Source organism: Gigantopelta aegis, chromosome 7, assembly GCF_016097555.1.
Source record: "Gigantopelta aegis isolate Gae_Host chromosome 7, Gae_host_genome, whole genome shotgun sequence".
NCBI lineage: Eukaryota > Metazoa > Mollusca > Gastropoda > Neomphalida > Peltospiridae > Gigantopelta > Gigantopelta aegis.
Genome location: NC_054705.1, coordinates 30165617 through 30181344, shown reverse-complemented (window position 1 = coordinate 30181344; position 15728 = coordinate 30165617). Strand labels below are relative to the sequence as shown.

The window sequence follows — 15728 nt, the reverse complement described above, 5'->3', positions numbered from 1 at the left end:
ACAGTGCAGCATGCATGGCAATATCATTTATAAAAACTCGTACTTATATCCAGTCGAGTACACAGAGGTTGAAAAAACTGTCTTGGGTTTTGTATTAACTAATGGAGTATTTTTAATTATATCTTCCAAAAAATGTAGGGAAACTCTAATAAGAATTTACCATTTCCAAAATTGTAAGGTATATTAGCTATGGGGAATGGTTATATGATAATAGTGAATTAATTGGGCAAACACTACAACTGGTAGTTCAGTATTACAGTAGGTTTTATGGCCACCAAAGATCAGTAAATCGCAAATTCAAACAATAAAACTTACTAAAAACAAAACAATAACAACTGTATGATCAACAGAATGAAAAAGATTGACAGAAATAATTTTCCACAGTGATTAATCGACCTTCCTGGAAACTGTCAAAATCGAGAATGACACCCCACGAACGTGCACGGGGCAACTGCGTGATGCATGTGCAAACTATGGAATGTGTTTCGATGTGTTGATAAACAGACCTGAACGTTCTTTACTAGGATGTCTGTGGTCAACATGTATGTTCGGTCTAATAGTTGATATTTCAGGTTCCCCTACTTTTTTTTTGAAGAGTATATATTATATTAGGAAATAAAATGAACTTTGAGCAACTATAAACGATAGAACGATCAAAAACACACTGCGTATACTGACTATGGTATTCTAATGCTAGTATCAGACTACCAACTGTCAGCAGAAAGTTGGCCAACTTTCTGCAGTCACGAGTTCTACACTGTCCAGTTGCTAAACTAGAAGCTCTTACAACTCGATTCTCGTCGTATAACCCATTAGCTGTTGATTTCAGCGCACCCGTCGTAGTCGGGAGTTGGGGAAATTACAACGCAACCGTCGAGTTGGCCAACTTTCTGCTGGCAGTTTGTAGTGTGGTCCTAGCATAAGGAACACACACACACACACACACACACACACATACACACTCGTATACAATGTGCATGTAATAATATTGGTATGCCTGCCAGTAAATTTCCCGTCTATAAGCACTAGCACTTGTCTAGTATGGGTGATTTATGTAATAATCTTTTTATGTGTAATTACTAGTATTATTCAGATTATGTTGGACGTTTTATTGCGCTTCAAAGAATAATTAATCTATAACATTTGACTAGCTGAGTTCATTTTACATCACTTGTAAACAGCGGGTCGAGATTAAGGCCTATAAACGTCTTACCTTTGATGGAACAGTTCCATTCAGTTGCTATTGGTAACCAAATAGTCCAGCAACATTAGGCTTCAACGAGAAAATCAAAAATAGTACATAGCTGATTTTGTTTAAGGATTGTTGCAGATATCATTAGGAAAAACATACCAAACATCCCCTATTGTTCCCTGGTGTGCTTTTCTCACAATAGAGGTAATAATGACTATTTTAGGGTTGTTGTTTTTTTATGAAAAAGTTTTTTGTTTGTTTTTTCTTTCTAGAATATTACATCAAATAACCATATTCATAATTGCTACGAAATACAGTTTATTTTCAATTTCTTTTGTCTATATACTACCAGGATATAACTTAAACCCTCTAAAACCGGACACCCTTGGGACCAAGACAAATGTCCGGTTTTAAGAAGGATCCGGTTTAGAGAGGTTAAGTTATATCCTGGTTCTTAAAAAGAGACTCTGTAAAACGTCCGGTTTTGAGGGAATTCCGGTTTACAGAGGGTCCGATCTTGAGAGGTTTCACTGTACATCACTCAAATGGATAATTCAACAATTACAAAGCATAGCTCAGTGATAAATGCGCGGTCGGTCTTGGATCGATCACCGTCGGTAGGCTCATTTGGTTATTTCTTGTTCCCTCAAGTACACCACGACTGATATATCAAAGGCCGTGGTATGTGCTCTCCTGTATGGGGTATGGTGCATATAAACGATCCATGGCTGTTAATGGAAAATGTAGCGGGTTTTCTCTCTAAGACTATAATCAAAATTACCAAATAGTTGACATAAATCAACGTGCCCTTGTGGTGTTGTTAAACAAAACAGACTTTAACTCTAGATATATCTCTGTTTATCAATCACTAAGCATTAACCCACTGCTCTAGACAGACAAATCAGAGAGCAGAAGTAAATGCCCAAGACAGCGTGCTTAAACCCTGATTAGATACGTCAAAGTTACCATATGTTTGACATCCAAAAGCTGATGATTAATAAATCAATGTGTTCTAGAGGTGTCGTTAAACAAGACAAAAAAATTATTTTCTTTCTTTTCTTTTTCTTTTCTTTCTTTCTCTCTTTCTTTTTCTTTTTGTTGTCATTGGGTATATCTGTCTTAGTAGATTTTCTCACGCTAGAGGGCGCTATTTAACGCAGACGTATCGTCCGCCAAAAGGCCAATATTACGTCATTTCGCTGCTGACAACTAACACGGTGGTTAATTACTGCATAAATACTTAATCAGCAAAATTAATTCATCCTCATTTGTTTTACAGATTACCCCCAGGCTGTAACTTTATCTATACACTCAGCACTGCATGCAGTGACACCTGCTGACATGCTTGGTAGTGCAGTGGTTAAACCATCGGTCATAAGCCTGAAAAACACGACCTACTGGGTTCGCAACTCGGTATCGGGATACGACCCATAGTAAGTTTTAACGGCGCAATCTGGATGTGAATGTTAAAGGTTTTTTTTTTTTTTTTTTTTTTTTTTTTGTTTTGTTGTTGTTTTGTTGTTGTTTTTTGGGGGTGGTTAACGACACCACTAGAGCACATTGATTTCTTAATCATCGGCTATTGGATGTCAAACATTTGGTAATTTTGAAACAAAGAGAGGAACCCCGCTACATTTCTTTTCATTAGTAGTAAGGTATCTTTTATATAGCACCATCCCACAGACAGAATAGCACATACCACGGCCTTTGATATATCAGTCGTAGTGCACTAGATGGATGGCGACTACAAGGACTTCTCTCTTACTAACCACTAACACACTGTCCTAGACAGACAGTCTAGAATCTGATGTGTGCCCTGAACAACGTGCTTGAACATTCATTTGATATAAACACAAAAATCAAGTTAAAAGTTAAAGTTTGTTTTGTTTAACGACACCACTAGAGCACATCGATGAATTAATCACCGGCTATTGTTATCAAACATTTGGTAATTCTGACACGTAGTCATCAGAAGAAACCCGAATTTTTTTTCCATTAGCAACAAGGGATCTTTTATATGCACTTTTCCACACATAGGAAAGCTATGTGTACGGCCTTTGACCAGTTGTAGTGCACTGGATGGAACGAGAAAAAAACGAATAAGTTGAATGGATCCACCGAGGAGGTTTGATCCTGCGACGCAAGTACCTCAGGCGAGCATTTAACCGACTGAGCTAAATCCCGTTCCATCCAGTTAAAACGAAACTGCCTTGATTGACTCAGGTTTTCTCCCATCCCAAACAACGCCTCGCGACTAAGTAATACACCAATGACCGTAATTCAATGGTATGTACTGTCCTGTCTATGTTGCAGTTCACATAAAAAAAAATCTTGATGCTTCATCGATAGGAGTAGTCCATGTGGCGCTAACGGGTTTTGTCCCTTTTTATCAACCAAATATCGAAATAGATAAATGGATCGCATTCCCTACCCCAGGGGCTGGAAGTAGCCCAGTGGTAAAGCGCTCGCTTGATGCGCGGTCGGTCCAGGATTGATCCCCGTCGGTGGAACCCATTGAGCTATTTCTCGTTCCAGCCAGTGCACCACGACTGGTATATCAAAGGCCGTGGTATGTGCTGTCATGTTTGTTGGATGTGCATATTAAAGATCCCTTGCTGCTAATCGAATGAATTGAATGAATAAGACATAAGACACAAACAACCGCTCATAGTGATACATATTTTATTTACCTATATACAAAAGTAGAAAAGGCTCTGTTTGCACAGAGTTGTCTATAGCTATGTACATGGCGGGAATGATTGAAAGCAGACGTGTGGAGGACAGGACGATATGTACAAAAGTTGCATTCTCTACTTCTACGACTAAATACTCTACCTAGTTCTCTCTTCACTACAAAACACAATATCTACCCTGTTTCCATAGTACCAGTAGTTAAGGCCATAATAAAATAATGTTAGATTTTCATACAACTTTTTTTTTCAAAAAGAAGGTTGCGATCTGGGTGGAATTTTATATTTTTCAGAAGATTCACGGGCGGATCCAATGGCGGGAACCAAGGGACTTATCCACCACCCCTCCCCTAAAATTAAAGTATCCCTTGTTTTGAAAACTTTTTATCGAAATTCCTTTCTCGTGGAGTTGGTCCGTGTGCCCTTTTGCTCCCCTAAAATATTTTCTGGGTCCGCCCTTGACCGTGAAAATACAGCACATTGTTTCTTGGACAACAAAAAGAAACGAGAGTGGGCATTTATTCTCGCTTGGACAAGGATGAAAATGAAGGGTTTATTTGATTGTGGCCTAAGGGCGGTCCCTGCATTGATCATATGGGGGTGGGTGGCGAGGAGCACCGTTATTACTATTTTGTCTTGTTACATTTTTTTCTCTCCATTCATACTTAGTTTTTATATTTTATTTTATGGGTGGTGGGTGTACAGGGACACCATATTGATCGTATTGTTCTATGCTGGAGGTGCGAACTCCCCTCCCCCTGGAATATCGAAGTGTCCGAAAAAATCCAGCATTTTTCAGATGAATACAATAAATTTGTTTAGTTTTTTTCGGTCATTTCAACATGGCATACTGTAACAGAAAAAAAATAACGTCTTTAAAAACACGTAACTAGTAACAACTACAGCGCACTGTACAAACAAACAAAGTTAACAATTAAAAACATTAACGATGTAACAACTGTTTTGATTGGTCAACTAATTAACATAATACTGCGTCTCTCCAGCGTGTGGATTGGACGGCGACAACGCGTCCAAGTTCATGGAATCTAATATAGCACCTAATACTTTCAACACTACGAACATATTATAGCACCTTATACTTTCAACACTACTACAGTCGTGTTAACTGGAATACACTCGGGCAGAAACCGGTGGCGTCCTCCCTAAATATATTCAATCCCCCGTTTTTTTTCTCTCTTTTCAATAGTTGATTCATGTGCCACTTTCCCTTAGTCCCCCCTCCACAACAAAATGTTTCCCCTATCCGCCCCTGTCCCCATCCCAGAATTTGCTTTACAGTGCGTGTTTTACTTATGTCCCAGTTAATACTTGAATATACTACTCTGTATAAGTAAAGGTAAAAATCTTGTTCGTGCCACCCCACCCCACCCCACCCCCTCAAGATATTGTTCCTACAGGCCTGGTTTTCTTCACATAAGCATTTTACAGTTTGAAAACTTCCGAAAAAAACAAACTTTTATATACCTTTAGCTTTTGTTTTGATGCATAATAATGTCAAGAAAATATATTTAATTGGTAGGTGTTGAAGGTAAAACCATAACAAAAATTAATGGGGTCTATTCCAGTTAACACGACTTAGCTATAGTTAGGTCTCGTATACGTAGGCACTCAAGTGAGTGCCTGTGTCACATGGTACTGGTCACGTGATGTCCCGATCACGTGTTGACTGTGTTCGAGGTTCAAATAACCTTGACTAGAAGCATGTTCAGGAAGACAAGCAATCGTGGTCTCTCGCTAAACTGGTTTTTTGCGCCTAATGTTAACTGCATGTAGTATGATAGAATGAGATAGTACCAGTCAAATTGTTCGCGAGCGCTCGCCCTCCTAAACACGCCACGGGTTGATCTTTGTGATGCCATTCAGTTTATTTCGTGTAGTGCCATTTTCACCTCCTGTTTTGGGGGCGTTTTTTGTTTTTTGAAAACGAAAGTCTGCAACATTTCATCATGCAGGTTCCTCGTACAAATTAGTTTGTACAATTAGTGACGTCATCTCCATAAAAAATGAACCTCGTGCGTTGTTTTTGTTTATAAATCTGGACACGTGTCCACACAGTATCTTTAGTTCAGATTTCCGTAGGTTTTGGCTTCGGTGATTTTCGTAGAATATCGGTGTTCATCGTGCGACTCCGGTTGATATTTGGAAGAGGTCATCAGCGTCTCAGACTTTATTCTCACCAGTGGATCAGCGGTGCGTGGACACTTCGAATTCCTAGAGGCAGACTGGGTACAGTGGTTAGCAGGCTTGTGGTCGAGTGTCTGAAAGACGATAAAAGTGTTTAAAATACAATGTATATGACTGGCATTAAACAATTTGTCTTAAACACCCGTTTGTGAGAAGACCATTCGTGATTTATGACAGCACATACCAATAACATACACGTACGATACACGTACGATACACGTACGACTGGCTGCTCTTAGGTGATGACCTGATCACTACATCCAGTGAAAAAGTAGAAATTGATAGCTCTGTGACGTATTAGTTAACGTAAAACTGATTACTCATTGACGCATCTGTTACCTATAAGCGCAAGGGACGTTTAATTTTATTTTAAACCTGGCTTTTTGAGGACATGTAAGAAGATAAAAAGAAACCCACATTCGTGTCGGTTAGACATGCATTTTTCTTACAACTCGTCGTTTTAAAATGTATTCAACTCGCTTTCGTTCGTTATATACGTTTTGAAACATCTCGTAAAATAAATGATAAAAGGTTTCAACTATAACCTCTGTTTTATTTATATAGTTTATAAGCTGTGTTGGCTATTTTCATACGAGGTGTATATCCATAAAGACGAAAATAATAAAATGGCTAATTAAGTTGTCAAAGATTTACAAAATTCATGTAATTGTTTTGTAGTATTCTTGTTACAGGTAAGTTCAAATCTGATAAATATATTTTTTTAAATGTCACATGATACCACCTAAAGCACTCTTACCTGTGCATGCGTGGCTTTGTGTACTGCTAGCGTTCTTGATTGACAGAATCCCTTGCCACACGTGTTACACTTAAAGGGTTTCTCCTTGGAGTGAATGTACCTGAAATATTTATATACAAGTCAGGATGATAATAAACATTGATTTTTAAACTCTGTTTGGTCCTTCAAATGTTACATTTAAATAGCTTTTCCTTTCAATGGATGTACCTTAAATAAACATATTATATTTATATGTCAGGGCACCGTTCCACAAAGCGATCTTAGCCCTAAGATCACCTTAAGTGCATAGCTACCTTATGCACTAAGGTGATCTTAGTGCTAAGATCACTTCGTGGACTGGGGCCCAGGACAACGATAAACATTGATATATTTTTTAAACTTTGTTTTTGTTTCATTTTAAATATTACCGGAATTATAACGATTTTGTCTATTCTTCATATTATGTAAAAAAAAAAAAAAAGAATTTGTATATGTAGTTTCCATTTTTATATCAGATGGCTGACAAATGTTTGAGAAAATCACTATCCTTCACAGAAGCTTTGATTGGTGCTCTGTGCATTATAGTAATGTGGTTGATAATTTCCATTAACCCCCACCGGCCTCGGTGGCGTCGTTGTTAGGCCATCGGTCAACAGGCTGGTAGGTACTGGGTTCGGATCCCAGTCGAGGCATGGGATTTTTTAATCCAGATACCAACTCCAAACCCTGGGTGAGTGCTCCGCAAGGCTCAATGGGTAGGTGTAAACCACTTGCACCGACCAGTGATCCATAACTGGTTCAACAAAGGCTATCCTGCCTGTGGGAATCGCAAATAAAAGATCCCTTGCTGCTAATCGGAAAGAGTAACCCATGAAGTGGCGACAGCGGGTTTCCTCTCAAAATCTGTGTGGTCTTTAACCATATGTCTGACGCCATATAACCGTAAATAAAATGTGTTGAGTGCGTCGTTAAATAAAATATTTCTTTCGTTTTTTCCATTAACCCGGGTCCGAGGGCTGGTGGATTGGACGAACCTTGCATATACATGTATGTGGTTTTATCTATATATTTGCCCCTGCGCGTGCTGTAACCTCACCGTGGTGCAGGGGTGTAACATTCTCTTTGAGAATGGCCAATACAGCACAAATCCCCTTGTTTTTTTCGAGATACAATTGAAATTTTGAGTAAAAGTCAGTATCTATCTGTGATATTTGTATTTTTGCACAGATCTTTACACTGCGTTTTTATTTAAATCTTGAATTTTTATATTGATGTTGATCATTACTTTATTTGTTTACATTTACCATAGGTTGACACCCAATAGCCGATGTATTTTTCGTGCTGGGGTGTCGTTAAACATTCATTCATTCACTATATATTTGCCCTTTATGATTCTCGAAAAACGTAAATAAAATACCCCCACCCCTATTTCATTTGAATGACCTAAAACAACACATTTCAATATAATTTTGCACGTCGCGTTTCTTTTGTCGTTTAGTATACATGTATAACGTATGTACGTGTATGACGTACCTGTGGTCTCGAAGGTGGTCCTGTCGGCGGAACGCCTTGCCGCAGATTTCACAGGGGAAGGGCCGTTCATCCGTGTGTGTGCGCTCGTGGATAAGCAGATTGTACGACTTGGAGAAGTGACGTCGGCAGTACTTGCATATGAACTCCTTCTTTACCCTGAAAACAGTGCGTGTGTATTTAGAACTCTTCCTTTACCTTTAGAACTCTTTCGTTACCCTTAAAAAGTGTGTATTTAGAACTCCTTTACTATGAAAACAGTGTGTGTGTATTTAGAACTCCTTTACCCTGAAAACAATGCCTGCCACTGTGTATTTAGAAGTCTTTACTATGAAAACTGCACGTGTGCATTTAGAACTCTTCCTTTACACTGAAAACAGTGCGTGTATATTTAGAACTCTCTCTCTCTCTTTACTATGAAAACAGTGCGTGTGCATTTAGAACTCCTTTACCCTGAAAACAATGCCTGCCACTGTGTATTTAGTCGTTACCCTGAAAATAGTGCGTGTGTATTTAGAACTCTTTTCTTACCCTTAAAACAGTGCGTGTGTGTTTAGAACTCGTTCGTTAGCCTGAAAACAGTGTGTGTATTTTAAAACTCTTTCTTTACCCTGAAACCAGGTCTGTTCCGAATGAGCATTACCCGATCCCCCTTAAAAACATCGCTCGCCACATTCTTACACCACCGCCACCCCCACCCACCATCCCCCCCCCCCCCCCCCCCCCCCCCCCCCCCACCACACACACACCGCACAATTCCCCGCACACGCCCCTGACTCTAACGGTGACAAACTATAACCCACCTGCGAGACCGCTTGACCTTCAGTTTATCTCCGTCACACACCGACCTGTGACCTGTCGTGAAATGTACACCACTCCACAGCTGGTTATACCTGAAATATATAGAATATATTTATATTAAATAAAAATGACGGTTGTGATCATGTTGATAAAGACGATGATAATCAGTTTGATGATGATGATTGATGATGATTGATGACGACGACGATGATGATGATGAAGATAATGATGGTGATGATGAAGAAGATGATGATGGCGAATATGATGAAGATGATTGTGATGATGATGATGGTGATGTTGTTGCTGTTGTTGATGATGATGATGATTATTATGATAATGACGATGATGATGACGATGAAGAAGAAGATGAAGATGATTGTGTTTGTGATTGTGATTGTGATTGTGATGACGATGACGATGACGATGACGATGACGACGATGACGGTGACAATGATGATGATGATGATGATAACATCCTAAATGATAATGAAAATGTATATAATGATGTGGTACCAGTAAAATGGTTGTAATGAACTTTTCCAGTTAATGCTAGTAAGCCACTGAAGTTCATACCATAAAACATTTTACTGACATTTCTAATGCAAATTTCAAAAGTTATTCACATTAAAATAAAGTCGCAAATTTGCATACTGACACAGGCGTCGGAAACGGGCGGGAGCACTGGCCTTCCAACACTGAAGATGATGCATTCCCACACCCCCAGTTGTAAATCAAAGTTTCTTTTAAGACCATGCACCTTATGTGTATTCCGTCTCTTAGGAAATAATATTTATTTGTATAACTGCTCACAGCTCCCCCTCCCCCCCCCCCCCCCCCCCCCCCCGATGCGTCATATTTCGAAGTCTTGTGGTCGGAATCGGACCAATGGGTCACTGCCCCTCCAGGCACGGCGGAGAACGGGGCTGGAAGGAGGGAGCTCTGGGCCCCCACTAATTCTAAATAAAAAATATTATTGGTAGTAAATCTTAAAGCAGAAATTAATTTTACTTGTAGAATGCAGGAAATTGCATTTCAGAATATCTACTTTTCAAAATTTTACGGGGGAGCATACCCCCGAACCCCCTACAAACTTTGTTCTGCGCCCTCGATCTCAGTCAGCCCCCCCCCCCCCAAATATCTATTTGCTTCCGCCGTGCCTGCAAACCTCAACCCAGAAGATCATAAATATAGCCCACCCCCACTAGATGAAAGGTGGGTTAATATTCCGACGCCTGTGTAGTTTCTGTACTGGTCATCACCTGATGCTATCTTGTAAAACCGCCAGAGCGTGACTGAAAACTCGAGCGTCACGACTTCCTTCCTCGTCTGGGTCGGTGCAGTCAGTCACGTGATCTTGCAGGTCACGTGTGGCTGACTCGGCTAGTCTCGAGAAGTCAAATCGAACTTTGTGTTTGGGCTTCTCCGGCGGGGAATCGGCTAGAAAAGAAAATATATTCAGTTTTAAAATGATTATCATCAATTGTAATACATGCAGTACTCACCCTGCCCATTGCCAAATTAGCCAGTTGCTCTGGTTTTTTACTTCATTTTTTTTTTTATACAATGTGGTTATAATATTTAGTATTAGGCTAATAAAAGTTTGCTTAAATTAGTCACTTTTTAAGATGTTAAAGGGAATTCTCTGCATATCTGAACATTGGCTAAAACAAAATGGTGTCCAATGTGTGCTCTGCCAGGGTTTCTAGAATTTTATAAAAAAATCCACTTGCCATGGGATCAGTGATTTTAAAAATGCACTAGCCATAATTAAAACTCCACTAGCCCTACTTTAAATAAATACAATTTAATTAATAGTAATAATCAGACATGTCACCTGTAGAGGGACAGAAAGCTTAAACATCCTTAGATTGGGGGTGGAAAGAGGGGCAAGACATTCATATTTACAAAATATATAAATGCGGAATTTGACAAGTGTTTTTTCCCACAAGCCCTCGGGCTAGATATAGTAGTTACTGGTTCAACAAAGGCCATGGTTTGTGCTATCCTGCCTGTGGGAAGTGCAAATAAAAGATCCTTTGCTGCTAATCGAAAAGAGTAGCCCATGTAGTGGCGACAGTGACCCAGAGAGCTATGACAGCAGGAGCTTTGGCTTCTGTTAGGGACACCCAAGCTGGACTGATCAATGGGTAGAGGCTAGACTGATATGGACTAAAAGTGAGATAACCCTAACAGAAACCTCGAGTGCTGAAGTCAGAGGTATTGGGCCGCACGACGCAGTCTAATAGACCTCAATACAATATTATGACTTCTTATATATATATAAATAGTATTAGTTGTAAAGCCATACCAAATATATTTTGCACTAAATTTCAATGTAAATTAAAAAAAACTAAACAAGTCTCTTAACCATCAAACAGTATACATTATTCATTAATATCATGTTTAGTGCAGACATGAAGGTAAAATAACCTAAGTAGGCCGTGACACCTGGATTATTACTACTACATTTGTAATTGTCATGCATTATACCAATTTATCAAATGATTGACAATTTATTGGATCCCTATAGAATTTTTTTTTCATTTTACAAAGTTTACAAACTTCATTATTTCTAATAATAGAACGAAACAGATTGTGTGATATTGATATTAAATGAAAATAATTTTATTAAACTTTATGTGTCTTTTGTATAACTATGTTGTATTATTTATGTTATGTATTCAGCTGATGAGTTGTAAAACTCGAGGCAAATAAGGAACTTGAACTTGAATCAGTACATAACTATAACGGACAGTTCCGCTATGAATGCCGGGAGAAATAGCAACGGTTACAGTAGGCCTATCCTTATTTTGGATTCCGTGTTTGGCGTTCGATCCTTTCCGGTAATTTAGCCCATGAGCTAAAACAAGTTTCATTTTCCCGTTTCTAAGCCAATAACCCAGTAGCATATTGGTCCAAAAACGGGAAAATGAAACAGCTCATTGCTTAAGTTTGTTTTGTTGACATCACCAGAGCACATTTCATTTATTAATCATCGGTTATCGGATGTCAAACATTTGGCAATTCTGACTCACAGTCTTACAATAAAACTCGCTATATTTTTCAGTTAGCACTAGGGGATATTGTGTATGCACCATCCCACAGACAGGACTATACACACCACCGCATTTAATATACAAGTCGTGATGCAAATGGTAGGGACGGGGGTATTTCTCGTTCCAGCCAGTGCACCACGACTGGTATATCATTGTTATCAAAGGCCGTGATATGTGCTATCCTGTCTGTGGGATCGTGCATATAAAAGATTCTTTGCTACTAATGGAAAAAAAAATTGCGGGTTTCTTCTCTAAGAATATCAGTCAAAATTACCAAATGTTTGACATCCAATAGCCGATGTAGGGGCGGGACATGGCCCTGTGGTAAAACCCTTGGGCCATTAATTATTCCAGCCAATGCGCCACGACTGGTACATCAAAGGCCGTGGTAAGTGCTGTCCTGTCTGTGGGATCTGTGGGATTGTGCATATAAAAGATTCTTTGCTGCTAATGGAAAAATGGAGCGGATTTTCTTTCTAAGATTATCAAAAAAATATTACCAAAATGTTTGACATCCACTAGCCGATGATTAATACATCAATGTGCTCTAGTGGTGTCGTTAAAGAAAATAATATTTTATCTTTGGTAGGGGGTCTGAGAATGAATGAGTCCACCGATGGGGTTCGATCCTACGAACCACGCACCTCAGACGAACGATCTACCAGCTGAACCAGATCCCGTCCTTGAAAGTTCTGCATTGATCTCCTTAGCTAAAAGACTAATTAAAAAAATTACCAGCACCACCCCACCCCCTGCCCCATTTGTAGACCTCTTCCTCTTAGTTCCGCTTTTCTTAGACATAGATTAGAAAAACAAGTTTTTGTTTTTAAATAATAATTTACATAAAATATATTGCTTTTTTTAATTTCAAAACCACATGCTGCACACGAGTAAAGTATAAAACATATTTTATAAATGACAGTGTTTACAACAATCAGTCAGTCATTCCTATGTGTATTAAGTAATCAGTGGTTGTTTCCACTGCGGCTAGCTATCAAACAAGCCACTCCTTTTGCCTGTCACTCAACTAAGTTACGCCCCTTTGGACTATACGATTGACGCGACGAATCTGTCAGTCACGTCTCCCGTTTCGCCCGCTCTCGACGGGTCACAACACTGGAGAACGCACTCCTAATTAATTAGTTCAATGGGCGGTCATATCTAATTGTGTGAGTAATTTCTCTGTGTTAGCGCCACCTTATCTGATGTAGGAATTGTAAACAAGCAGCGCTCAGTGTTACAAGTGACCGGTAGAGGGCTGTCTGCACGGAATTGATAACGCAGTATTTACAAGCGAGGTCTACTGCTCGCAAAGCCCTTTGAAACCCGCGTTTTCAGCAATAGTATATCTCATTTTTATTCCCCTTGTCTACGTGCTTTGATAAAAGAGGCGATTAGTCCATTTTGAGGAATTTTTACGCCAATTCCATCGTTTTTCCTCCATTGTTTTTAGAACTGAAAACGAGGCTGATCGTCTGTGAAGTCGTACTGGTCTACTTCCTTTTTGCGGCTCTTGACATAATTGGTTTGACGGACTTCGCCGCTTTGTCATTTGCCAGATGTTCGTTCCTCTGCCGAAAAACTGCTTCCTATTAAAACATGCCTCTCAATAGCATGTCGTTGAAATCCATCACAACCCGACAGCAAGTTTTATCTTCCTGAATCAGTTGTATCTGCCATTTTGAATTGCGGAATCAAACCAAAATCGCTGCAAATTCTTCGTAATTAAATGGTTGATACTTAGCATAAACGTAGTAGTCCATCATTTTAAATAAAAAAAAATTTATTATTACTTTTATTCATTCATTCATTCATTCATTCATTTTATTTATTTATTTATTTTATTAATTCACTCGCTCACTCACTCACTCACTCACTCATTCATATTTATTTATTTATTTATTTTATTTATTACTGGAATGAAATGTATTGTTTTAGTTATCGAAACGTTGACATTCACAGATTAAGGATTTTTGGTGAATACCTTTATCAGAGCTCTACCTGTCGTAGGATGATCTTACTGGACATCAACGAATTATAATTTTAAAAAATATGAAGCATAAATAAATTTATAAATATCCATATGAATAAATGACTAAATACATGAAAGAACGAACGAAGAAGGAAATGTTTTATTTAACGACGCACTCAACACATTTTATTTACGGTTATATGTCGTCGGACATATGGTTAAGGACCACACAGATATTGAGAGAGGAAACCCGCTATCGCCACTTCATGGGCTACTCTTTTCGGTTAGAAGCAAGGGATCTTTTATATGCACCATCCCACAGACAGGGTAGTACATATCACGGCCAGTCGTGGTGCACTGGCTGGAATGAGAAATAGCCCAATGGGCCCACCGACGGGGATCGATCCTATACAGACCGCGCATCGAGCGAGCGCCTTACCACTGGGCTGCGTTCCGCCCCAGAACGAACGAATGAACAAGCGAATAATGTTTTGTAGTGTCTCAATATAAAGTTTTATCCTAAATAATTTCGTAGGTACGAATTTAGTACTTCTTCCAACCTCCAAATGAAATTTGAAATAATTCGGCCAAAGGTCATTCAAAATATATTTATCCGTATAGTGCTATAAATATATTTTAAAGAAACGGACCCCCCGGGTGTGTTTATTTTGTTGTAGGGGGGATTAAACAAATATCCTGCTAGGGCTGAAAAACTCTAGATAGTCCCATTACTAATGAGTGAATCTGGTTACAAACCAAGTTTTAAGAATGGCTCTATCTCTTGTTATTAGAAAACACCAATAACATTTTTTTCTTTATTATTATTATTATTATTATTATTATTTTTTTTTTTTTTTGAGGGGGAGGGAGGTAATGAAGGTTGGGATTAATGTTTTAAAATTATTTCGTTTTATAAAGAGTGCTCTTGTAAATACATTTTTGCTCCGGCGACAATAATATCCATCGTGACTGGTGATTTTGTGTTTTTAACCCACAGTAGTCTGGAATCTATCTCAGACTGTCATATACAACACTTTGTCAATTTCAATGAAAACATCGCCAACACACACGTGTCACCCAGTTTGTTTACGCGTGTCATATTCGGCGAATCGTTACACGTTTTAGCGTAACGGATGTTTCGGCTTTGAATAATTCCGCCTGGACATTTCCGATGAGTTGGATAAGTAAGTTGATATTAACCATGCATGATGGATGTTTTCTTCTTAATACAAAAAGTTAAACTTAAAATTTGTTTTGTTTAACGACACCACTAGAGCACATTGATTTATTAACCATCGGCTACTGGATGTCAAACACTTGGTAATTTTTACATATAGTCTTAGAGAGGAAACCCGCTAGATTTTTTATTAGTAGAAAGGAATCTTTAGTATGTGCGTGGTGCACTGTTTGGAACGAGAAATAGCCCAATGGGCCCACCGACGGGGATCGATCCCAGACCGAACGCGCGTTGGGCAAGCGCTTTACCACTGGGATACGCCCTGCCCTTATTTTATATATATATAAATATATATATTTTTATATACAG

At 38.9% G+C, this 15728-nt stretch overlaps 1 protein-coding gene across 2 annotated transcripts in view; it reads right to left on the bottom strand.

Moving 5' to 3' along the window:
- Positions 1 to 5296: 5296 nt before the first annotated feature.
- The window catches only part of LOC121376836 (zinc finger protein Gfi-1b-like), a 47352-nt gene continuing 36920 nt past the window's right edge, over positions 5297 to 15728 (bottom strand). For both annotated transcript variants that reach the window (XM_041504626.1, XM_041504625.1), the window contains 5 exons: positions 10414 to 10591; positions 9157 to 9246; positions 8357 to 8512; positions 6845 to 6944; positions 5297 to 6161 (listed from right to left, as the gene is read on the bottom strand). In XM_041504626.1, the coding sequence (XP_041360560.1) occupies positions 5964 to 6161; positions 6845 to 6944; positions 8357 to 8512; positions 9157 to 9246; positions 10414 to 10591 (722 nt within the window). In that variant the 3' untranslated portion in view covers positions 5297 to 5963. The remainder of the gene's footprint in view (positions 6162 to 6844; positions 6945 to 8356; positions 8513 to 9156; positions 9247 to 10413; positions 10592 to 15728) is intronic.